General features: G+C 63.3%; 2 protein-coding genes across 3 annotated transcripts; both read left to right on the plus strand.

Moving 5' to 3' along the window:
- The first annotated feature begins 1,046 nt into the window (after nucleotides 1-1,046).
- NALF2 (NALCN channel auxiliary factor 2) lies at nucleotides 1,047-23,965 on the plus strand. Its single transcript, XM_080554280.1, has 3 exons — nucleotides 1,047-1,925; nucleotides 16,439-16,610; nucleotides 17,082-23,965. Exons 1-3 carry the CDS (start codon nucleotides 1,152-1,154, stop codon nucleotides 17,477-17,479), a joined length of 1,344 nt encoding a protein of 447 aa, XP_080410406.1. The 5' UTR covers nucleotides 1,047-1,151; the 3' UTR covers nucleotides 17,480-23,965.
- Nucleotides 1,932-16,432, plus strand: LOC308177297 (uncharacterized protein). 2 transcript variants are annotated; one of them, XM_080554284.1, is made up of 2 exons: nucleotides 1,932-6,346; nucleotides 6,402-16,432. In XM_080554284.1, the coding sequence occupies exon 1, from the start codon at nucleotides 2,797-2,799 to the stop codon at nucleotides 4,048-4,050; it is 1,254 nt and encodes a 417-aa protein (XP_080410410.1). In that variant the 5' UTR covers nucleotides 1,932-2,796; the 3' UTR covers nucleotides 4,051-6,346; nucleotides 6,402-16,432. The 2 variants fall into 2 exon arrangements, with proteins under 2 accessions (XP_080410410.1, XP_080410409.1); XM_080554283.1 differs by having other exon boundaries at nucleotides 1,932-6,334; nucleotides 6,390-16,432.
- Nucleotides 23,966-25,056: the final 1,091 nt, after the last annotated feature.

Here is a 25,056-nt window from a genome sequence, read left to right on the forward strand (position 1 = left end):
CCGGAGCCCCGGAGCCGTGCCGTGCCGTGCCGGCGGGCGGGGAGGCGCGGAGCTGTCCTTCAGCACCACGGCACCGGGCACGGCACGGCACGGCCCGGGCACACGGCGGGGCTGCCACGGGCCGGGCCGGGCCGGACCGAGCCGTGCCATGTGCGCCACGCACCGTGCTGGGCCGAGCCGGGCCGTGCACCGTGCCGTGCCGTGAGCCGTGCCGAGCCGTGCCAAATGCCGTGCCGAGCCGTGCCGTGCCGTGCATGCACCGTGCCAGCCAGGTTCATGCCCCGCGTCAAGCCGTGCCGTGCCGAACCGTGCCGAGTCGAGACGTGCCAAAGGGTGCTGTGCCGAGCCGTGCCAAACCGTGCCGAGCCGAGCCGAGCCGAGCCGTGCCAAACCGAGCCGTGTCGAGCCGTGCCGTGCCAAACCGTGCCGAACCGAGCCGTGCCGAGCCGAGCCGTGCCGAGCCGTGCCGTGCCAAACCGTGCCGAACCGAGCCGTGCCGTGCCGAGCCGTGCCGAGCCGTGCCGTGCCGATCCGTGCGAAACCGAGCCGTGTCGAGCCGTGCCGTGCCAAACCGAGCCGTGCCGTGCCGAGCCGTGCCGCCCGGCCCCGCGTTGCCCCCGCCGCCCCGGTGGCCGCGCCGAGCGGCGGGGCGGCTGCCCGGGGGGGGTGGGTGGGGGGGGGGTGCGGGGGGGGGGGGTGTCGGTGCCGGTGGCGCAGGCGCAGCCCCGCGCGGCTCCTCCAGGTGTTGGCGGCGCGGCCGAAGATGGCGACGGCGTGAGGCCGGCAGGCCGTGGGGCCCGGCGGCGGGCGGCAGCTGGCGCAGCCGCGGGGCCGGCGGAAAGCGGCGTGAGGGGAGACCGGGGCCGGGGCCGGGGCCGGGGCCGGGGCATGCCCCCGCGGGGAGCCCCGTCGCCGGGGCCGAGCGGGCGGCGCGGCGCCGCCTCCCCCCGCCGCAGCATGGCGCGGCCGGCGGGCCGCGGGCCGGGGCTCGGGCGGCGGGGCGGCGGCGGGCTGCGGGCGGCGGGGCGGCCGCGGCGGGAGCGGGAGCGGGAGCGGGCGGCGGCGGCGGCGGCGTTGGCATCGCGGCCGGCGGCATCGCGGCCGCCCCTGGCCCCCCCCAGCCCCCCCGTCCGCCCGTCCGCCGCCGCGCCATGATCCGCGGCGCCTGGCTGTCCCCCCGCGGGGCCGCCGGCGGCGGGGCGGTGTGCTGCGCGCCTCGCCGCAGCGACAAGCCGGCGGCCGACCCGGAGCGGGCGCAGAAATGGCGCCTGTCGCTGGCCTCGCTGCTCTTCTTCACCGTGCTCCTCTCCGACCATCTGTGGCTCTGCGCCGCCGCCAAGCTGCGCGCCCGGGAGCGGAGCGGCGCCGGGCGGCCGAGGGGCCGCGGGCCCCGGGCGCTGGCGGGCGCCGAGGCGGCGGCGGCGGCGGCGGCGGCGGCGGGCGGCGGCTGCGAGGCCTTCCTGGGCAACCTGAGCCGGCCGCCCGCCGCCTCCGGGCCCTGCCCCGCCGCCCGCGGCGACCTGGACTCGGCCTGCGCCCGCCTGCACTCGCTGCAGCGCCTGCTGGGCTCCTTCGCCGGCGTGCCCGCCGGGCCGCCGCTGGCCTCGGCCCCGGCGCGGAGGACCTTCCTGCAGGCGTACTTCGGGAACTTGAACCTCTCCTTTTGTGATACTTACACGATCTGGGACCTGCTGCGCGAGATGGCCGGCCCCGACAGCCTGGACTGCAGCCTGGACAACCTGATGGTGGACCTGGTGGCGGCCGCCGCCGGGGCGCTGGGCGGGGAGGCGTGTAGCAGCTGCGTCCAGGCGTACCAGCGGCTGGACCAACACGCTCAGGAAAAATACGAGGAGTTCGACCTCTTGCTGGAGAAATACCTGCAGTCGGACGAGTACTCGGTCAGATCCTGCGTGAGGGACTGCAAGGTACGAGGGGGCCCGGCGCGGCGCGATGCAGGGGGGCTGGAGACGAAGCGCGCGTCCCCTGGGCTCCTCAGCCACCCTTGGCCATCCCCAGAGGCTTCTCCTTGTGACACATCTCCCAGGCGTCCTGGGACCCCTACGGTCCTCCGACACGGGCAAACAGGCCCAAAAAACCCAGTGGGGGAGGCAGAGGCGGGAGAAGGGGCCAAGGCACACAAGCCGCTCATGGCCCCGGAGCTCCTGGCAGCAGGAGGACGGGGTGCTGGGGCTCCGCAGCCCTCCCGTCCCCATGCTGGGTGAAGCCACGCTCCCTGCGCTGCCCGAGCCCCAGGGCTGGCAGTGTCTGGGGACAGGACCGAAGTCCTGGGACAGGGCTCAGGCAGAGCAGGGCATCTGTACACACACAGCCTCCAAACACGACACCGCAGGGCCCTCACCGCCGCCTCCGGCCTGCAGTGGAGGAGCGCTGCATGGCGCTGGGGCAGCCCTGGGCTCTGCCCGGACATCATTAATTCGGGCTGTAGGGACGGCGGTGACCCGAGATGAACCAAGGATCGGGAGCCCCCTCCCCACGGGCACGGCGGGCACGCAGCCGTTTTGCAGCCCTCTCGCCCCCTTGCCCCAGGGAGATGGGCTGGTGTGCTGGGATCTGCCTCCCCCGGCGTCCCCAGCCGCCCCCAGCCCTGGTGTGTGATGGCAGCGGCGGGGAGCTCGCTCTGGGGGGTGCCCCCCGATCTGCCCCTGGTGCTGGCAGGGGGTGCGGTGCCCCGACACGCGGTCCTTCAGCAGCCGTCTCCATGCCCCGCTCTGCCCAGCGGAGCTGAGAGCTCCGGGTCCCGTGAGCATCGCGGTGTTACCAGCAGAGCAGGGGCTCATGGAGCAGTTCGTGTTCCTACGGCTACGGGGCTGCCTTCCCCAGCACCACACGGATCAAACCTCAGCCCAGTGCCATCTCTTCCCAAAAGCAAAGAGCGTGGCTGTGCGTCTCCCCAGGGCCCCGCTCGGTGCTGCTGAGCACCCCCCCGTGGCGCAGGCTCTGGCCCCCAGCCCCGCGGCTCCCCGCGGCCGCCCGGCTTGCCCCTGCCACCTCCCTCCGCACGCAGTCCCCGGGAAGCGTTATGGCTCCGTAATTAAACCTGCCTCCCTCTCTCGGAGCGGTGTCGTGGAGAGGCAGCGCCGTGCCTTGCAGCCAGGCGCTCCGCTTGTGCGCCGCCCCGAGAGGGATGCCTGCAGAGCGTCCCCTGTTCGCAGGACGGGGCTCGGACGCTGCTTTAACGGGAGAGTTCGGAGGGATGCGCGGGCAGCTCCCGGAGCCGTGCTCTCCCCCCGGCACAGCGCTGGGGACACGGAGCCTGCCTTTCACCAAGGGCACGACCGCGAGGCGCTGGCCCTGGCTCTCAGGACCGCGTTTCTGCGCCGCTCCTGTACGGAACCGTTTTTTGGAAAGGAGCTAGCGCTGGCGTGCTGGGCCGGCGCCAGGCCAGGTAATTACAATCTGCTCGCCCAAACTCCCCCTGCGGTTTCAGAGGTACGTAGTAGTCAGCTCGCACCAAGTGCTTTGGTGCTGCTGCTCTGCTCCCGTGACTGCATCTGGGTGCTGAATGAAGCAATCCAGCTCCCGGCAGGGGCCGAGCGTGCCGCCTCCTGCGCGCGCAGGCGGTGGCGACTGCTGGCCCCGGGTCTCGTGCTCTGGTGCTGGGTGGGCTCGGCAGAAAGCAGGAGGAGCTGGGAGGGACGGAGCGGGCTACGGCAAGGGCTCGTGGCCACGTGGGCCAGCGCCAGCCCTCGCGGGGGGCCTCACGGTGTCAGGCTGAAGGCAACACCCAGCGGCTTCCCACTGGCGTTGAGAGGATGCTCCCTCGAGTGCGGAGGAGGGAGAGGCTGGTGGTGGCTTTTCAGGAGAGGGGAAGGAGCCCAGCCATGCGAGGTGGGCTTCGGGGCAGAGCTCCCCGCGCCCTCCAGCCCCTCGCATCCATCCCTGCCGAGTCTGAGCTGTGTGCCCCTGGCACAGAGACCTGGAGAGAGCAGCAGACAGAAGGAGCAGAACGCAGTCCTTATCTGGGGTCACGGGCAAGGCGGCGTTCCCATTGACTCCAAGGCGTCTGGAAACGGAGCCCCGCGTAGATGAGTCTTCGCGTGGTGCCCGTGGGCTTTTAGCATCCTTGGCGAGAAGGCAGGAAACGAAGCTTAGGAGACGCGAAGCTCAAGATAGCAGCTGCAAGACGCGTAGCTCCTCGCTCGCGCCGTTGTCACATTCGCGGTTGCCTCCTCGGAGCATCTGCGAGCGGCAGCCCGGCGACTCCACAGGCGGCGCTTGGGAAGCAACAGGAGGGCGTGAGCAGCGCGCCCAGCCTGCGGGCGCTCGCCGGGGCGGCCCGCGAGGAGTTCCCCGGGCCCAAATTTTCCGGCGCGGGTGCCTGAGTTTTCAGGCATCACCCCCAGCCCTCGCCGCTCCCGCTCGCTTCGGTGCCTGGGGAGAAGCGGGCCGCTTATTTAAGGCGATTCCGTGCGTGTTTCGGTGCCTTGCTTTCAGCCCTCACAGCTGAGAACCACAGCCTTGCCCCCGCCTGTGGCTCGAGGCCACGGCAGCCTGGCCCGGCGCTGTGGCCACGAGCACCTTTTGGCCTCGTTTCCCCCTTTTTTGGCCTCGTTTCCCCCCTTTTGGCCTCAATTTCCCCCTTTTTGGCCTCATTTTCCCCCCTTTTGGCCTCATTTCCCCCAGCCCCCCGAGGCTTAGCAGGGGTTGCACTGGAAGAGCCGGCGGACGGGAGTTTTAAAGCAACCTGGGTTTAATTCCTGTCCGAACGCTGAGTTTTCTGAATGCTGCGTTTTCCGGTGCTGCTTTTGGCTGCCCGCTGCCCGCGCGCATGCCCGCCTACAAGCGACAGCAGAGAGCTGCTGCTCAGCGGCGGCAAAACACGCGGGTAAATGACCAAAAGCCGTGAGAGGAGAAAAACGTAACGGGTGGGGGGTCAACGGCCTGACCCTGCCTCCATCCAGATCCTTCCTGGATCTCCACAGCGGAGGCTGGAAAATTGAGTGCCAGGAGAGAGGGCAACTCCGGCTCCCCTGCACGAGGGGGACAGAGGAGCTCCGGGGCTCTCCGAGGCCTCTGATCTGCTTGGAAAGGACTCGCGGGCAGGCCCCGGGTTCTCCATACGTCGGTGTTATTCCCGCGCAGCACTGGTAGCTTCGGAATCAGGCTCCGAAAACGCGTTGCTTACTGCTCCTGCAGCTGACGCCCCACATCCCCACGGCCGAGGGACTGCAAAGCATGGAAACGTGTTTCTCCGTTGTGATCCTGGTTCGTGTGCTGCGTTCGGTGGGGTTTGGTGGCGGAGCTGCGGTCCGTGGCCGTGTTTCCTGGGGGAGGCCCGGGACACGGGCACACAACCAGTCGGCTCCGTCCGCGCGTGGTGTAGCGCGGCGGGAGACCCCAGTTCCCTCGAACTGCCGTCCCGCGTGGTGCTGGTGCTCGGGGCTGGCTTTCTCCTTTTGCTCCCCGTCTTTCTGAACCGACAAAGCCCAGCGTCGCTCCTAGCTCGGCTGCCGGGAAGTCAGGGGTTTTGTTGCTTTAGAGACGGAGGCGCTGTGCTTGTGCTGCCTCCCTCAGCCGGTAGCCGCTGCGGAGGGCGCTCCTAAAAGCGCGCATCCCCACCGTTACCCGGGCAAATAAAGATCTATGGGACCAAGGCTGGTGAATTAAGGACTCATTAGGCTGCGGGAAACAAAGCGGCGGAGAGAGAAGGCCTGACAGCCGGGAGCTGCAGGACCTGGGCCGGGAACAGATCGCTGGTGGGAAGGCCAGGCTGGACAGGACCTGTAGCATCTCAGATTTGATTAGATTACCAGGGCTTCTCTGTGTGCTGGGGCCGGCGGCTGTTGCATCGTGCTGCGGCCCTGCCTGCAGCTCTTTCCCCACCCCGGTTTCCCCGTCGCCCACAGCAGGGGCCCGACGGGTGCGTGGCAGGGCAGGAGTTCACTCCCCGGGATTTTGGGCAGCGCTGGTGCGAGGCAGAGGCTGGTCCCCCGTACAGGGCAGCGACAGCGGGCTCGGCTTTTAGGTCTTGGCGTTGCCCAGTGAAGTTCCCAGTGGGTTTTAGGTCCTGGGTGGGTCTCCCAGCACGAGGCTGCCACAGCCGGCCCATCACCCCAGGGCCGTGCCGCCCTGCCGCGGGGCAGGCTCTCCCTGAGCCCACAGGGGTGGCGAGGCTGGGCTGAAAACCGCCAGGAAAGCAGCGTGCCTTCACCCCAAAAACCTCTCTGCTGGTGACAGCGCGGGGTTTTGCTCGCGTTTCACGGAAAAAAAAAAATCCCAAATAAGCTTGGGTCGATGCAGTACTCAGTTTGGCAACTTTACCAAGACCATACGCGTGGGCTTAGCCGAGCGCGCAGCTCGGTGTTGCGCACCAGTCCTAAAAAAGGTGATCCTAAAAAAAAAACCTAAAAAAGGTGATCCTAAAAAAGGTCCTAAAAAAGGTGATCCTGAAAAAGGTGGTCCTAAACCAAGGTGATCTGTTCCAGCCCTGCACAGAGGTGGGATTCGATCACAGAAGGAACCTGAACCAAAGGCGTGCAGCTTCGTGCGCAGTTACTGCGGCCGCGCTTCGTGCGCCCCGTGCGGGATGCCGCCGAGGTGCTTGGAAGCAAAGATCAGAGATGGGAACCGTCTTCTGGGAGGAAAGCAGGAAAGGGAACGAGCTGTTGTTTCGTGTGAACGGGGGGATTTCGCTGATGGCTTCGGTGGTGTTTGCCTGCCTGCTTCCAGCGCCTTGTTTGCACGTTGGACCTCGTCCGCGTTCACCAGCGGTGCCGAAGGGAAACGACTCCGCGTTTACGGCCGCAGCCGGTCTCAGTGCAGGAGCAGGCGGGTCAGCGAGCGGTGCAAAGGAGGGCGAGAGACCCGCCTCCATCAAACCGTCACCGAGCAGCTCCAAGCGACGCAGGTGCCGGCGCCTGCTCCTGCGTCCCGTTGCGGGTCCCGGCTGTCAGAGCCGAGGAGCCCCCGTGCCTCCCCGTCCGTGCGGTGTTGGGGGGCGAGGGCTGCAGCCCCAGCCCGAGAGCCGCGGGGCGATACTTCAGCGGCTGACGGTGGCTTTCGGAAGGCCTCCAGCGGTCCCGCAGGGCTGCGGGCAGCTGGTGGGGGTCCGTGAGCTCAGCGTGGCACGCTGCGTTTTCGGCAGCCCGTGTTTACGGCGACCTGGTGAAGCGGCCTCACTGCCAGCGCCGGGAGGCAGCAGGCAGGGCGCAGCGCGGTGCCTGGGGGGCCCGGATCAGGGACGGCTCGTGAGGCTGCTTCCATACGAGGTGGGGATGCGTGACGTGCGCTGTCCCCGCAGACACAAAGGGGCCTCGCGCTGCGGGGTCGCGACGCAGCCCCCCGGGGCACTGCGCCCACCCGCTGCTTCTGAAGTGCCCCGCGGCCAGGCAGGCTGCTCCCGCGGCCCAGAAGGCAGCGGGGGCGCCTCGTAGCCGCGATGCCCCGCGGGGTTTTCCCTCTGCTGGCAGCAGGCAGGGCGCACCTGGGCTGCCGGGGGCCGTTCCTGCCGTCACCGGGATGCCATTAGGATGCGGCTCATGCCTGGCTCCGCACAGAGGAGGCCGGGCTCCGCTGTCGTTTGAAGGGCAATGACTCAGGGACAGCAAATCCATGAATGAGACACGGAGGCTGCCCGGGTGAGCAGGAGCCAGCCGGCCACATGGGCTGCACCCTGTCCGCTGGTGCAGGGTGGGCAGGGGGTGCGGTGCCGGCTGAGGCCCCCAGCAGAGCAACTCCTGCCCGAGCCCGGCCCCGCTCTCCATCCTCACCTCTTTTCGGCTTTTACTTCTCCCCGTGGCCTTTCCTAAACGTGCTTGGTCTGGGGATTGTCAGGCGGAGGAGCAGCCCGGATGTGAGCAGCCAGAGCAGCCAACTCCTCCAAATTCTGGTGTGAGCAGCGATGTCAAAAGGCAGCGTGAACCAGCACCACCTGGCAAGGCTTTGGCGTGCCAGAGCCCTGCCCGGGAGAGCTCCCGGTGCTGGCCGGAGAAGGAAGCGCTGCCCCTGCTCACCCCCTCGGGAGGGAGAGGCGTTTGCCATCTCGGCTGACATCCTGTCTCTGCACAGCAGCTCCTGCAGGGCGCCCGGTAAAGGGACGCTGCCGAGGGGAGGAGAGGCAAGGCAGGGGGGTCGCCGCCGAGGGGCGAGCGCTGCCCCTGCCTGGGCACCGCTGTGCTCCAGGGCTGATGCGACGAGGTGTCGTGGCGTGGCAATCCCTGGAGAACGGGGTGTGATGCACGTGGGGAGTTAGAAACGGGGGTGTTTCCACCGGCACTGCTGGGGAAAAGGCTGGAGGGGAGCCCCTGGGTGCGGGTCCTGGCCTCCCCCGTCTCTTGCGGGCAGGCGTTTGCTCTACAGCTGGGGCTTGGGGCTGGGGATGCTTGCTGCAAGCCGCCTTGCCAGAGGACGTGCAGGCTGTAGCCTGCAGGCGATGTGCAGATTTTTGACAAACGGTTTTTCTTTTCCTTGCAAACACTCAGAATTTCAAAGCCCGAGCCCCCTGGCATCACACGGAGACCCCTACCAGCCACCAGCGGCTGCTGCCCGGATCCCACTGGGGCTGGGGAGACGTGGGCTCTTCAGGGCACGGCCGTCAACAAAAGCCGCTTTTAGAAAAGCCGTCTGCACTCGGCACAGGGTTGTCTCCTGGCCAGCACGCGCACCGTGCCCCCGGGGCTGCCGGCCATGCCGCGGGGCGGGCAGGAGTCACAGAGCTCCGTGCTGGGCACCGCTGCCTGCTCCTGAGCTGCTTCTCTGCCGTGAGTTTTGTTCATTTCTTGCCCATCTTCCGACCTCCCTGGGCTCCTTCCTGCTGTTCCTGGGTCCCTACCAGAGCTCGCTGCACCCCCTTGCTTGGCAATATCAGCGGGTACAATTAGCGGGCCGCTCGGTGATTATGAAGTTGTTCAGGCTGCTTCCGACCTTGGCCTTGGTGGCATCTGGCTGGGCTTCTCCCCCCGGTGCCCTTCTCGGGGATACCTCCGATAGCCACAGCAGGGAACAAATCCTCGTGCAGCGCTGTGGGAGTTTGGGTCTCCGCTCGCCTTGAGCATCTCAAGCCCCGGGGGCGGCTTCTGGCTCAGCCTGTGCCTGGGCAGAGCGGGTCCATTCCCGCTTCTCCCCCAGTGGCGCCACGTGAGGCTGAGGTGTCCCCTCGAGCCCTGCCTCGTGCTGTGCCGTGGCGGGTCGGACGCTGCAGGACGCTCTGCACCGTTCGGGCCCTTGGCTCGGACGAGGAGCTCCCGGCGAGCTGCAGGGTCAGGCCGCGGGCGATGCCAGGGCAGCGCGAGCCCGGCGCAGCGGAGAAGTCCCCTCAGTGCTGGAGAAACTTCTTCTGGCTCCGGCTGCGGGTAATTGATGGCTTGTGGCACTGAAGTGTCTGGCCTTTATTTTTTTATATCCCGTCTAATGTAACAGGATGTTCTCATTAGCCCTATAAATGTTTAATCTACTTTTGGGCCCTGGCTGCAGCACTGTCTAATGGGGGTGAATTCCTCAAGCGCTTCTAATAGATTGCGGGCACCTGATCGCTCCGTCTGTCCCGGCTCTGTCGGAACCGTCTTCGTCTTCCTGGCTGTCTTTAATCACTTTTTGGCTTTAATCACTTTTTAGCGGGGGGCTGCGCCTGCTGCTGGGGTGCTCAAACCGATGCAGGGGGGCGTCTGCTGGTGGGCAGCACCCAAACCCTCCCCGGGCTTCCTGCTTCAGCTCAGAAGCCTCCAGGGATTACTCTCAGGATGCTGGCTGATGCTCCTCCAGCCCCTGCAAGCTTTGCTTGCATTGCACACGCGGCAGCTGCCGATGGAGAGCAGCACTCGGGGTGCATCCCCTATCCCCGTCCACGTTTTCCCCGCGGGGCCGTTATTCCTGCATCCAAGCAGCACTTTGGGCTTGGCTGCTTAGGGAAGTGCCGCTCTGGAGCCAGGTCCCCGCCGCCATTTGACTTCTGCCACCCTTCCAGCTCTCGCCATCCCCGACGTGCCCCCCGCCAGCAGCCAGGCAGGGCCCGGTGCAGCGGGGGGCCGGCGCTTCGCGGTCCTTGGGTTCCTCCCGCAGGCAGCTTCGTGCCGTGGGGGCTGCTCGGGGAGGCAGCGGCTCCGCTGCGGGGTAACTCCGTCGCTCATCCGCGTCCTGTGGCATCTGACTGCGCCCTGCGTGGGTGCTTGGAGTCACTCGTGCTCTGTTTTTTTGTTAACAGGGAGCGGGACGGGACGGGTGCGCCTGGACCAGGGGCTGGGCTGGGGGGTACCTGTAGGGGTTTGGCACGTCTGGCGCCAGCGGTGCTGCTCCGTCCAGGCGTTTCCCACCCCTCCAGCCCCCAGGCCACCAGCACGCCCCTGCTGGCGTCCGTGAGCCTCGAGGAGCGGTGGCAGCTCCCGGCCACCGGCAGAGGCTGCTCCCTGCCAGCCTCCCCGCCGGCACCGCGCCGTTGCAGGGAGGATGGGGATGAAGCCCTGGGGGCGGCGGGGCCCGAGCTGCTCCCTGGCCACCGGCCGAGTCCCGTCCCGGCTGCCCACCTCCGGCCCCGCCTGGGCCGCCCCTTCCCACGCATACCTTCACGCTCCCCGTCCGGGGCCGTGCCCTCCCGTCGAGCTGCTCCTTCTCCCCTCTCAAGCCCGGCCAAAACGCCTCTCTGAAAGCCGGGCGTAAAGCAGCGCTGGGGATTTACAGCCGCCCCTCTTGCCCTGCCGGCTCTGCGTGGGAGCGCTGGTGCTCGCTGCCTTTGCTCTCGGGTTTGTGTGCATCACAAGTTTCTCAGGACAGGGGCTGTCTACTGCCCGTGTCGTGCAGCCTGTAGCACAATGGGGCCCAGTCCTTGCCCGCTTCCATACGCGGCGGCCTCAATGTGCATTTTGTTTACATTCAATGCGTTTGTTTTACAGCAGTGCCTGCAGGCAGCCCACCAAGACTGGGGCCGCGTTGTACCAGACGCTGTCCAAGCGTGGGCTGTCGCTGCCAGAAGAAATCGCAGGGCAGAGAGGACAGAGCCAGGATGTGGGGGGACCGAACACGCCACCGACATCACGTAGGCTGGGCTCGGCCTCGGCCTTTGTGCTCCGGGGGGCTCGCGGGCAGCGTCGTGCAGAGCGCTCCCACCCCTCGCGGTCCCTGCTCGGAGGAAGAACGCGTCGGCCCCAAGGTGGCATTTCATTGTTCAGTCGCAGCGTTTGGGGGGAATTAGGGTGTTTTGAAGAGGCCGCGTGGGATCTAAAGCCTGTGGCGGCCCGCTGGGGTCTGCAGGAGCGGGGTGGCTGTGGGCACGCGGCCGGACCCCAGTGGCGACGGGGCCGTCATGATAAACCGGCACTGGGCGAACTGGGAGCTGCGGTGGGAGGGAAGGGGCCCAGGGTCCCGCACGGGGCGGCGCGGGGGGCTCCTCTCCCTCCGCCCAGCGGCGTCGTTCGTTGCCACCGTGTTCGTCCTGCGGGCAGCAGGTGCAGCCGTACGGCCAGCGCCCTGTCCCCAAAACCCAGACACCGTGAGCGTGGCCACTTCCCCGGGGGAAAAGTCCCGCGTTGCCCCCTCGCCCGGCGTGGTTGAAGGTGTGTGCGTGTGTGCGCGGAGGTGTAGGAGCTCGTTCCCCTCCGCTTTGCCAGGTCCACGCAGCGAGCTCCCCGACGTGCTGGCCGGCAGGGCTGTAGGATGGCCGAGCAGGCGAGGGGCACGCGCTGGTGCCCGGGGGCTGTTTCCCGAGTTTTGGAAGAGACGAGCTTAGGGAGCCGCTTGTGTCTCGGGCTTGCTTTGAGTAGCTTGGAGGGTTTTTTACTTTGGGGGCTCTGTTTGCAGTGAAAGAGAGGGCTCTCAGGGAGCTTCCTTATTCCAGGAACCGGGGATTAAAAACAAAGGTGCTAAAAGCGAGTTTCTCCATGAAGTCACCGAGGTCAGCGGTGTTCGGGCTGGATTTAGGGTGCTGCAGGCTAACCCCAGGGTGACTTCAGTGGCGAGGCCAGGAACATGGGTCCGGTGCCAGGGTGCAAACGGTCCCCTCGTGCCCCCCCGCAGACAGCGCCCGCTCAGTGCCAGCCTCCGCCTCCCGCTGCCCGTGAGGAAGGTGGCCTCCAGCCAGGGGCACGGCAGGGATGAGGAGGAGGAGGAGGAAGAGGATGCCCCCACTGCCCTGCCGCTGCCTGCTGCTGGCCCCCTTCCCACCCAGCACCCACCAGGCACCCTATTTCTGGCTGGTGGCCCCCGTGGCGAGGCCGGCGCTGACCTCCCCGTGGCGCCCCAAGGTGCTGGGGTGCAGCGGGTGGCGGCGAGGAGCCGGCCCCCGCTCTCCTTCGCGGCGCTCGCCTTCGCCGCTTGTGAAACAGAGGATGCCCGGCTCCAGCGCTGTCATCGCCGGGCACCAGTCGGCTTTATAGAAAGGAAAAAAAAAAAGAAAAAAAAAGTAAAAAGGCTATGAAAACAGGAGCGATCGCACGCAGTTCTGTGTTGTTTTTCCCTCTTCCCCGCGCCCCAAAGTGGAGCGTGCGAACGGGGCGAGGCGGGGATAGCGTGGCCAGGACCCGGCTCCAGAAACATCAAAGAAGTCACCGAAAAAAACAGCTCTTGCAGCCACGATGCTAGAACGGCATAGAGCAGGGCTAATGAGAAAAAAAATACAGCGCTCTTTAAAAAGCCCAGCGTCGTTAATGGCAGGGTTGCAGGCGGCTGTAATTGAATCCGAGGGTAATTGGACGTTGCAGTTGTGTTTGTGACTCCTCCTGGCCGGCCGCGGACGTTAGCATTCCCTTAATCCGCTGCCATCCACGGGGGCTCTTCTCTCCCCCTTACGCGCCCTGCTTCCCCCGCTGCATCCTGATGCGCCAGAGCTTGGAGAGGTGCCCGAGCGGCTCGTTAGCAGTGCTCATTTCCCTGTGTCCACGATTAATGAGGCGCAGCCCCTCCAGATGCTCGGCCCAGGCCGCGGTGGAAACGCAGGTCCCAGGAGCGGCTCCTTTGGGCAGCTCTCGTGCCAGGCCTGGGTGCTGGGGTCCGGGTCCCTGGTGGCACCGTGGGTGCTTGTGCACAGCCCCGGCTCCACGCAGCTGCCACTGGGTCAAGCGTTCGTGGCACCGGCGAGGAGGAGGAGGACGAGGAGGATGAGGAGGAGGAGGAGGAGGAGGAGGAGGAGGAGGAGGAGGAGGAGGAGAGGAGTCGTGAGTGCAGCACCGAGCGGCTTCCAGGGCAGACCCACCCCAGCACGCTCCTGGATCGTTCTGCAGAGCTGCCCCTGACGCTTTCTCCACGGAGCCCAATATTATTGCAATTGAGTGCAGCCCCGGGAAGCTCTGCCAAGCTCTAAACTCAACGCTGGGTTTCTCAAAACGTCCAATTTTCCTGCACCTGGCGTAACCACTGATTACGGCCCCTCCGTGTCCCTCGCCGCCCCCTCGGCTCACTGGGCAGCGTGTGCTGGCTGCTCCCTGCTCACCCAGACAGGGAGATCTTTGCGGGGTTAGCAGGCTGGGAGCCCCAGGTCTCACCTTGCCTTTGTAGGACAGTATTAATTTCTAGAGGAAGGTTTCCCACTTCTCTCTCCACCCTCATTATCGTCCTCCCCCTTCAGCCTGCAAATCCCCTTCCTGGAGAAGCAGGTTTGGAGCCGGGGGCAGCATTGCCCGGGGGACGCTTCCCAGGCACTGCTTCCTGCTCTGATGGGAGAGCAGCGGCTCCTTGGGCTAATTGCAGGCTCCTTGGGCTAATTGCAGGCTCGCTGGGCTAATTGCAGGCTCTCTGGGCTAATTGCAGCCGGTGCTCTCAGCACCCAGCTGAGCCGAGCACGGGGGGACGCAGCGGGTGAATCCCAGGGACGCTTCTCCGTCCCTGCCCCTGCTCCTCCTTGAACGTAGTTCAGACAGCATCAGTGTTGACAAAATGCTGGCACCAAAATCAGCCAAATTACTTCAAAGAAAAGAGAAAAGCAGTGTGTGGTTCTGTGCAGAAATCCCGAGAACACAGAGGGACTCTGGGGAAGGTTTTTGGGGGGATGTGGCCCTGGCGCCAGGCAGCGAGGAGCTCGTCGGGCGGCGATGCAGGTGCCCCCCGAACCCGCGGCGCCGGGAGCAGGAGCAGGCAGGTGCCTTCGTTGGCTAACCGCTGGCAGCCTGGTTCACATCTTGCATTTTAGTGCCTTTTACGATGCGCTGTGCTCCCGTACCTCCGGAATTGGGGGGCGGACATGGGATGAGCAACGAGGAGAGGCGCAGGATGGCGGGGCTGGGAGGAGGCTCGCAGGGAAGGCGAGAGAGGAAATCAGCCGAGCTCGCCCAGGCTGTGACTAAACGGGGAGCGTGGTACATCTGCAAATACTAGGAGTGTGTAAACACGGAGGAGGGAGAGGGATGATGTGTGGAATGATTGAAGGGAATGAACTTTTGGATGGCAAAATGTAGGTCAAGTGCCAAGGCAGGCTTACAGGCAGCGAGGTGCCTGCTTCCAGCCGTAACTCAGCCTGCCCGGGGAAGGCGGGGAGGTCCCTGGCGGAGACGGGGGGCGCTGAGGCTCTGAGGACCCAGCGGAGGGGCAGAGCTGGTGGAAGGGGTGGGTGGCCCCGGAGGGCAAGGACAGGGTGGCTTCACCCTCCTGGAGCTGCAGCCTGCCCACGCTGCTTTCAATACGGCGACAGGCACTTTATATATATAAATATAAATATATATATAGTAACACTGCTTTGCTCCGGTGGAATCCCACGCGCTGTAGGTCTGAAAGGACCTCTTTGGACTTGCAGGCTGATTTTTGGCCTGAGGCATCTCGCTGAGGTTTACCCAGCAAATTCTGCATCCACCTCGGCGGTTTGTGGTGCGGTTAGTGCCTCCCGTTCGTAATCCTGAAAACACCGCGACTGGGGGGGCGGGAATTCATCCCACCCCACCTCGGCCATTCAAATTTGCACTTGGAGGCACTGGTCGGTCCTTGTCCGTGTCTCCACCAGTCCTTGTCCCCATCTCCACCAGTCCTTGTCCCCGTCTCCATCAGTCCTCATCTCCAGCTCCATCCGAGCTTGTCTCCAGCCCTCCCAGGCTGCTCCCACCACTTCACCCACCGTGTTTTTCCTGCTGGAGCAGGGATAAGGAGTAAAATCTGGGTGCTGTGGGTGGTGCAGGAGGGGATGTGGCTCCGGGCTCTGGGCTGTGGGCTCGGGCAGTTTCGGCAGGGCTGGGTGGCACCGCAGGAGCCGTCACGCTGCCGGGGCCCCTGCTGGTTGGGAAGTCCACGAAGCGCTGATCAACCCGGGCCATGGAGAAGGGGGTTTGGGAGAAGGACGAGGCGGTGGGGCTGGGGAGGCGATCACCCCGGGCTCCCTGCCCAGCTCCCCTCCTCCTCGGCCCCAGGGAATGAGCTCAGCAGATGCAGATCCAGAACTGGCGGCTCCAGGCTCTCCCTCCTGGTTGTGTCCTCGCAGTCTGGTTACAGAGCCAGGCCTTCCTCTGGAGCTGTTCCACTTCGCCTGAGTAATTAACATCCAGTGGGCCAGAGAGAAAAAGCAGGGCTGCAGCTGAAGGTCCCACGTCCCGGCTGCAAGCCCTGCCCACAGGGCTGCCGACCGCTCCGTGGGTTGCGTCCCGGCCCCCATTAAACTGGCTCTGATGGAAATTTCACCAAAACACGCTTCCGTGGAAATGCTGGGGGCTTGCGAATAGGCATTTACCAGGGGAAAAAAAGGAAAAGAAAAAAAGAAAAAGAGAACTTGCCAAGAATTTCCCAACCAGCGCTAATCCTGAGACACCACCAGGGTCCAAACAACCGATGATAAGGATCTCTGGAAAACATGGGGAAACAAAGAGGAGATGGTTTCAAAGCCTCCAGAAAATACAAATCCATCTGGAAGGAGGAGCAGGGGCTTTATCCCAGCACGTTCAGGAGGGAAGCTCGTTCCCTTTGACTCGCAGGGAGTCCTTTCTGGCCGGTTTCAGAGGAGGCTGGATGTGGCCGTTAACGTGTTGTTAATTAACTTTAATTAACTTATTGTTATTAAACTTAATTTTGTCGCGAGAGCCGGGCAGACAGCGGGACGGGGGCGCACGAGCCCCGTGAGCAGGGGGCAGGCGGCAGCCCCTGCTCCCTGCCCGTCCGTCCGATGGCTCGCAGGGGCGCAGCGCCGGGACATGTCGGTGTGCCAGGGGGCTCGGGGAAGGGGGCTGAGCAAGGACGGATCCTTTGCACGTGATGGGCAAAGCTCTCGGTCGCTGGTCTCGGCAGCGGGACCTGCCGCGGTGCCCATCTGGGGGGGGGACGCGAGTCCCTGTGGCCGATGCGCTTTGCTTTCGTGGCGGCTTGGGTTTGTTAGAGCGGTTCTGCGGCCCCTAACGCTTTAATGATCTCCTTGAATCGCTGGATGAATTCAGTACGTAGCCCGGGTGTGCTGGCAGGCTTTGCCGAGCGAGCCAAGCGAGGTAAGAGGCCTCCCCTTCCCCTTCCACCCCGGGTTGCCGCGGCGCTTGTGCTGCCCCGGCGCGTGGGGCGCTGACGTGTCCCTCTCGGTGCCTTCCCCTAGGCTGTCTACAAGGCCTGGCTGTGCTCCGAGTATTTCAACGTGACACAACAACAGTGCCGACACCGGATCCCATGCAAGCAATACTGCCTGGAGGTGCAGACCAGGTGCCCGTTTGTGTTACCGGACAATGACGAGCTGATCTACGGAGGTTTGCCTGGCTTCATCTGTACGGGTAAGGACGCTGGGGGCTGCAAGGGGCAGGGGTGGGTGCTGGGGAACCCGCAGGGCTTTACGAGCTGTGTGACAAGCTGTGAAGTCGTGTTGGGGAGGAGAGGGGGAGGAGGCGCGGTGCAGAAACACGCGGAGCGCTTGCTGAGCGCCGAGGCGTGGAGCTGGGGTGAGATGTAAGCGCAGCGCAGAGATGTGGCAGCAGGCTGGGCTCGGGAAACAAAAGCCCGACCTCCCATTGAAACCTAAAGAAAGTGTGAGGGGGCTGAAGGTGATGGGGTGAGAGCAGGGCCGGGACAGACGGGTGCTGCCTGGGGAGCCCCGACCGTGCTGGGGTCCCTCCCTGCGCACCAGTCCCACCGGCGGCTGCTGCTGGGGGTCCCTGGGTGTCCCAGTGCTCGGGCTGGCGCCGTGCTCGCTCCCTCTGCTCGCCGTCCTCGTCCTCCCCGCTGACCCCCCTGCTCCCTTCCCGCAGGGCTGCTGGAGACCCAGCTGCCCGAGGAGGAGGCCAAGTGCTGCGAGGTGCAATGGGACTCCTGCGACCACCCCCCAGACAGCAACTACAACACATCCCCCAAATCCACGGCGTCAGAGTCGCTCCATTACCACCGCCACGACCCCCACCTCCATCACCAGCGGCAGAACCACTACCACCTCTACCACCACCACCACCACCACCAGTACCACCACTCCCCGTCCTTGCTGCCGGTCTCCGCAGGGTCTCGCCTGGGCAGCAGCAGGCTCAGGCTGTGCGTGCTGGTCCTGATGCTCCTCCACACCATGGTGTCCTTCTCGAGCGTGCACAGCGGCGGCGGGGGGCTCAGCCTGGAGGCCCTGCCCGCCCTGGACGAGAGCGTGGCGCGGGACGAGTGACGCGGAGGGGGGAGCCGACCTCCGAGAACGCCAGATCTTTTCCCACGAAGGGGGGCACATGCTATTCCTCCAATGGGAGGCACGGGATTGGGGGTGACGCACACACACACACCCCCGCACATACCCCCAAGAGCTGCTCGCCGCGGGGCATCCCCGTGATGAAGAGTCTCTAATGCGCACAGGGCTGCGGGACTCGGCTTTGAGAAGGGTTCGGTCAGGAGCAGCTGGGCGGCTGGGCGCAGGAGGGGACGGGGCGGGGGGAGCAGGGGGGACGGGGGAGCAGAGGGGACGGGGTCCCCCCCTCGCAGGAGGTGGCCCCGCGGGGCTGCCACGCGCCTCCCGGCCGCCTGCCGCGAGTGCCTTGGGCGCCCGCACCTCACCCGCCAGCCAAATGCCAAGAGGTTGGAAATCAGCCCGGCCCCCGTTTTCTATTCCTCCTCCGTCCGTAACGCCCCGCACCCTGCCGTCCCGAACGGCCGGGCGGGATGGAGGCAGCACCTCTCTGAAAATCCCTGTCCTCCCTTCCCATCCCCGGAGAAAACCCCGCTGGTGCAAGGCGGCCCCTGCGTGGGCTGGCCGGGCTCCTCCTGCTGCTGGTGGGGCCGGTGGGACTGGAGGGTGCTGCTGGTGGGACTGGTGGGACTGGAGGGTGCTGCACCATGGGGCTGGTGTCCCCACGTCCCCACCTGCTCCTCCTGCTCAGGGAGGTGGGGAGGGAGCGTGGAGCAGGGGGGACGTCCTGGTGCCCCCCGCTTTGCGAGGCGTCCCGCTGGGTTCGTGTAACCTCTCTCGCTCTCTTTCCCCGCGGGAGCGGCTGGTCTCGGAGCGGAGTCGGGGAGACGCGGCTCTCGCAGTGCGCGGGCGAAGCTGAGGGAGTCTTCAGCTGGTGGTGGGATCAGGCGTGGTAACAATTGGATGAAAGGCTTCCGAAGGCACCCGTCCCTGCTTCGCGGCTGCAAATCATCTGCTGGATGGCAGAAGGACTGGGCAGAAGGGCTGGCGAAATCTGGCTGGTAGGGATGGTCTCCCACACAAAGAGGAGGCGCTAATGAAGCCCAGCTGGGGAAGGGAGTTCTCGCGACTGCTTTTTATCACTGGGTGCCCCCCAGATCAGAAACCTTCTAGGAGCCCAGCTGGGACAGCGGGACGCGGTCGGGCAAGGTGCTGGCTGGTGCAGCCCGAATCGTCTCGCTTTTTTCCTTTTAACCTGAGCTCAACGTTTCCGGCCGTTCATCGGGTCCCCCCTCTGCTCGGAAACTCCCAAATTCCCCATCCACCCACCAGGATCTGCTCGCGGGGCGGCCCCGGGGGGACGGTGCCACTCGTCAGGCACCCGAGGCGAGAGGGGTCCCGTGGGCACGGGGCGAACACTGAACACCAGGGTGGGCGCACGCAGGCTGCTTTCCCGACGTTTCCAGCCCATTTCCAGACCAAAGAGGCTCTGAAAAGCAGCTCAACATTTGACGTCTGCTTTGACTTGAAGCTCGGAGCTCCGGGGAGGTGCTTGCACGTTACCTGTGACCAAAGCCCTGCAGATGCGAAGCCCGGGAGCTCGTTGTCATTGGTATCGGGCTGGAGAGCTTGCGTTCGTGGAAGAAGCAGAGTGCGTCCCGAGCGGATTTTGCTGCTGTTGCTGCCCGGAGTAGGTAGGGCGGCTCTTGTGTGTATGTTCCTAATGGCATCCCTACGTTTTCAGCCAAGTTTACGCCGGTCGGGGAACCTGGACACGCCACGGTTCGGCAAGCAGGAGCGCGGCCCCTCCGTTTGTTGCTGAGAAATCGAGTTGTGTCGCTGCCTTGATGAATCGCAAGAGCCTACAGCTAGACCAAAGGAGGGAGCGCAGCCGTGTTCCTGCCTCGAGACGGCCGGATCCAGCTCGTCCTGAAGGAAATTAGATTTTTCGTGCGCTGCCAAGAGTTAAGCTAATTCCAGGCGCCTCTTTCGGAGATAGGCTGCGTCCAATCTTGGAGCGGCTCATCTGGGGAGAGAAGAATAGCCCAGTGTGGTGCGTCAGCGAGCGGCCCTGACTCACCGGCCCCGCTCATTGTCTGCCGCAGAGCCTGCTCGGGGGCCTCGCAGCCCCCAGCCCACGGACAGCGCGGCGAGGGGCGCGGGGCCGGGCGAGGAGCGGTGCCACGGGGTGGCCCCGTGGTGCTGAGCGCGGGGAGCCGGCCGGCCCCAGGTGGCCGAAGGAGGCTCGCTCGCCGCGGCAGCCCCAGGGGCTGGGATTTTACCTAGTGTGACTGGAAGGAAAGTGCTGAGTCTTCACAGAGCGAGGCTGTTGGAAGGAGTTCTTTTATTTAGCAAGTCTGGGCTGCCGTCAATAAGTTCTGTGGTTTTAGGGCACCATATGCTGTATTCAACACTTTGCCAATCTCGTTAAGTGGATCCAGACGAGGCTGCTCACAGAACAGGACGGAGCAGCTGGAAGCGGTGTACGTTGCAGTCCATCATTACGGGGCCGTCAGATAAAAATCTTCTCCCCGCTCTGACATTACAACCCCAATAATCCTCTCGATCGGCTTTCCCTTTGCTGCGCGAGAGGAGAGCCCAGAGAGGAGGCTCTGGCGTTGCCTCCGTCCATCCCGCTGGCGCTGCTCCCGCTGCAGCGTGGCGTGGACGTGCCCGGGGCGAGGAGGAGCCCCTTGCAGAGCAGCTCCGGGTGCAGCCCCCTGGGAGAACACCCACCCCGGATGGCTTCGTCCTCCCGGGAATTAAACCCGAGGTGCTTTCTCCTTTCCCTTCCAGCCCGGTGATCCCGTTCCTTCTCCCAGTGAAGGCACCGTGCAGGAGGCTGGCTGTGCACGGCCCAACCTCTCCCCCGGCCCCCGGCCTCCTTGCCCCCGTCCGGCAGCGGCGATGCCCCTGGTGCCCACCCCGGTGTCGGGGCCGCCGGGACGATGCTCGCGGGCAGCCCGGGCGGCGGGGGAAAGGTGGCCGTGGCCGGCCCCTCTGCAGCATCAGCCCTGTGTTTTGCACTTTAATGTAGCTGCCAGTTGTACAAATTAATTAAAAATAACTGAAGAAAAATCCCAAAGAAAGGCCCTGCTTCCTCTGGTGAAGATTAATCATTACTTGAGCCCTTTTCTTATGAAAATGCAGATCCATGGTAGCCCCAGGCAAAAGATTCCCAGGGAGAGCCCTCACCATTCGTGCTCTGAGTTAGGGAAATCGCTTTGAAAGCATCTGACAACTAAAGCAGAACATGTTGAGTAACTTGGCAACACTCAGAAAACATCTTGAAATGGTTTTTGTTCAACACATTTTGCTTTGCTTCAATAGGAGATGTCAGGGCAGTTCATTCACTGCCACTCAGGACTGCAGGCGATGCCGGGAGACGGCTCCTCTGCCCTGCCTTTAGAAAATAAAGAAGGAAAATGAAAAATCCCTGATATCTGCTGCTCGGCGTGGCAGTGGCACTGCCCGCTGCCACGTCGGTGCGTCCCGGGCAGCCCCGCGGCGCCTGGAAGGGAGGTGGGCAAACGGGGCATCCTGCATCCGGAGGCTGCATTGCCCTCAGCCATTTCACGTCGGCCTCTACCCCCAAAAAATCATGCTTCGGCTTGTAATAAGGTATAATCTGACACCTAGCTACCACCCCGGAAAGGAATGCCTACAGAAATTAAGAGACAAATTCAGTACAGAAATAGATTTGGCAAAAATCACTCCGAAAATCTATGCAATACGGCCAACGATTTTGTTTATAGACTTTTTGAGCTGCCCTGTGGATTTCCGTCCTCAGCAGTATAAATCTCCCTTAAATTACATCCGAAAGCTGAGGGAGGGCAGTTTCTGATGTGAATAACGACCCGCTGTAGGCTGGAAGGTGCCCAGGTCGTGGTCCCCCCGTCCCTTCCCAGCAGAAGCCTGCTCCGTGCTCCTGGGTCTCGGCAGCTCGGGGGCTCGCACGGGTCCATCCTGTGCCCTGCCCAAGCACTGCCCAGTCTGTGTTTTGGGAGCGAGGCTCCTCAGCAGCTCTTTCTGGGTGTTTTCCATCCCGTGTGGCTCTGTGGGCGCTGCTACCCCTGCGCATTGCTGCAGGGGGGCCGGGAGCAGGGCGCGGGTGACGGGGGCGCCTGGCACGGTGCAGGGGGCTCGGGCAGCACGCGGCGGGATGCTCTGCTCCCTGCGGGGAGCAGCGGGGCAAGGGAATCGCTACATCCACACACGAAGGTTAAACTCTTTGCAAATAAGGTTTTTTTTTAAAATGTTGCCTTTTAAAGGTCGCTGGGGTCGCTCTTCGTGTTCCCAGCCTGCCCGCTGCGTGCCTCCCGCCACCGCGTGCGGGCAGGGTTTGCGATCCAAGCGCGGCGCTCCCCGAGCCAGGCCAGCTGCTGGCGTTCCCCTAGGAGAAAGCTGAAACGTTGCGGGGGGGCATTTCTCTGGGATTTTGTAACAGTCCTTTGCACACAAAGCACAGGAGACAGCCCATGGGGTGCCCGGGGAGGCCCGGGTGTAGCTGGGTCCTCGGGCTTCTTGTTCCCGTGCAGGCCGGGGCGGTAGCAGCTGTGCGAGGGAACATCGGCACTGCCGGTTTTTCCCAGACCCCGTAGCTCCATTTCCTTGGGTTTAAATCCTTTACGACCTTCTCTTGCTGCCTCGTTCCCTGGATCCCCCCATCGGCTCCATGCTGCGTGTCCCGACCTCAGGAACAGAGCAGATAGCGTGGATCAGACCCGCGGGACTCACCCGGGGGGGCTGCGCCCAGGACCCCCAAAGCCTCGCGGGAGGCTGCCGGCAGCCCTGGGTCCCTGCCTCCTGGGGCAGCTGAGCGCGGGGCAGCCGCAGATCTGCCCTGGTTCCTCGAAACGCGGTCTGGAGCGGGTTGCAGCCCCCGTAGCGTTCAGAACGGCATTTTACGGCGATCCTTCTGCAGAGCGGGCAGTCTGCAACTTTGCCTGTTGTAAACTGAAACTCCAACTCCCCCCCCCCCAAATATTACTATTTTTTTTTAATTGGTTCTGGCTCATGAAATTTGGGTTTGGTTTTACCATTTTTAAATGTATTTTTTTGGGAACCGTACGTGCTCGAGTTGCAAAACAAAAAGCCATTTCAAGCCAGAGAGGTTTATTTTTTTTTTTTTTATTTTGAAACTTGTCAAAACAAGCCATATTGATAATTATGACCAATTTTTTCAAATTGAGAAATGTATCCAGAACAGCCCTTTCCCACAAAAAAAACCTTTCATTTTCAAAAAATAAAATGAAAAAAAAAAAAATCAATCACACTTTTTCTGCTCGCACAGTTGGAACTGGTGGCAGTGGATTCGAAGAGAATAGCAATTTGTAAGGAATTCCAACCAGCTCTCCTCAAAATAGCATCCAGCCAGTTTCTTGGGGGCAGCGGGCTGAGCGGCGCGGTGCTGAAAGCAAACTGGAGAGCTTCCTTCCCCAGCAGGGCTCCTCGGCGCAGGGCAGCGCACCTGGGGAGCTGCTTGGGGATATTCCCGACGGGGAACTGACGCCGAGGTGCTGCTGCCTGCAGGGCGGCCTCCCTTTTTCTCCGGGTCCTCAGCTGGTGTTGGATGCCCCCAGCCAGCCCTCTAAGCAGGCTCTGTTTTCTTTTCCAAACCAAAATGAATCCAGCTCCTTCTAGCCTCCAAAGCATTCAGCCGCCACAGCGATGGGAAGCCTTCAAACCCGGAGATATTCCCACACGTTCATGGGAGTTTAAATTTGGAAGAAATTAAACCCGTTGGTCCGGCAGGGATACCGCAGAGCGTGTGTGCGTGGGGAAAAGCAAACGCCACGTTTCAACAAGAACCGTTTTAAGGGAGAGTACTGCAGAGGAGAGAGCCCCAAAGCCGGCGCCCCTGCCGCCTGCCTGGGAGCGGGGAGAAGCGGCGTGGGACGAGGGGACGGGGCGCGGGGGGACCTCGCGGGGACACCGTTGGGTGCGGGCAGAAAGGGCTGCTGGTGACCGAACCCTTCTCAAGTGCTTGTGAAATGTTGGTGGTTACAGAGCTCAGACCTACGAAAAGGTCCTTTTACAGTACGCGGTGGCGAGGTGAAAAAAAAACAAAAAACACCATACTGCTGAAGTCAAAATATTCTTTCTAATCCCCCTGCCCGGTTTCTCTTTCTTTCCAGCTTTCTTCCTCTGCCTTCCTGACCCTCCCTCTCTGTTCCCACCCCCCTTCTGTTTCTCTTTCTCCCCTCTGTCATAAGAAAGTGACTGTGTCCTCGAGGGGACAGTTTTCTTATGCCATTTTATACACTGTGCTTCATGTTTAGAACTTTTTTGCACTAGTTCCTATTACATTTATTTTCCAAAATGGTTTGACAAAAAACAAACAAAAAAAAACAAAAACAAAAACACAAAACCATGCTATAATTCAGTTGTATTAAAAATATTATCCTACTACTCTCTGTGTTCAATAGTCTCTGTACCTGTAATGCTTTCAGTTCTGTTGTATTTTGGGGCAGAGGTTTTCTCCGCTCCTTGTTTAACCCAGTAAAGAAATAAAATGTTAAGAATTGATGATAACCTCCTCCTCCCTCTCTGTGCTTCGACTCGGGACGCGCAGGTCGGGTGCTCGGCCCCTGCGGTGCCCAGCGTGCCCGTCCGGCGGGCGCTTTCCTCCCCAGCCCCATCTCAAATGGAGGACAGAAGAGGCAGAGTGGAGGGACAATAACCCTGCCTCGCTGAGTTTGATTTCGTAACCTTTCTTTATATTCTTTTGTTTCTTGCCTTCACATTTTTTGCCATGGGGCTCACCTCAGAACAATAGGGGCAAAGACTGTCACCAAGAGATTCATCAGAGAATAATGACTAAACCAGGGTATCCAAATTTTGCCCAGCTGAAGTCCACACCCACATATAATCTGGAATTAATTCATCTGGACAACAGATCTCGGCATGCAACAGAGCTAGGACACTCCGCTCCAAATTGAATGCTGCATGCCAGGCTGCAAAAGGCCATGTAATAAAACTCTGAAGTTGCGCCTTGGCCATTCCTGCCCCCAGCTGAAAATCCTCCCTTTGGAGAGAGGATGAGGAGAAGAGAGCACAAACGGAATGAAGTTGGACAGAGATAGAAACAATACGAGTACAAAGGGGGTGCTTGGTACAGAAGACAGCTGTGAGGGGGAGCAGGGAGGCGGTGGGCTCTGCCGGAGAACCAGAGGAGAGAAGGAGAAGCGGGGGCATCTTCCTCTTTCATTGCCTCCGGAGGGGCTTTCGGCTCCTTCCTCCTCCCTGCCCCGCTCAGAGCCAGCAGCCGCGTTCAGCCCACCAGCCGCCAGACCCGCGGCGTCCCCGGGCTGTCCCCGCCCGGAGGTGACACCGAACCTCGTCTCGGAAGGAGCCACGTGTTGGCACAACTGCCCGGCTGTCCTTCTGCCCACCCAGCCCCGGTGCAGGCGTCTGGGGACACGGTGACACCCCCGGGCCGGGCAGCTGGGGAGATAGCGGGCATTGCATCAGCACAGGTGGTGCTGACACCCCCAGCTGCCTGCAATTGCCAGCAAGGGACCTTGCCAGATAAATTTGCTGCCAGGTGCTTCCCCTCTTGCTGTCCTGGAGAAGTAACATCACCTACAGCTTCTCATGAGCTCTTTGGAAGCAATAGGTGCTGG

The sequence above is a fragment of the Anser brachyrhynchus genome (assembly GCF_964034855.1).
Source record: "Anser brachyrhynchus genome assembly, chromosome: 13".
In the NCBI taxonomy this organism is placed as follows: domain Eukaryota; kingdom Metazoa; phylum Chordata; class Aves; order Anseriformes; family Anatidae; genus Anser; species Anser brachyrhynchus.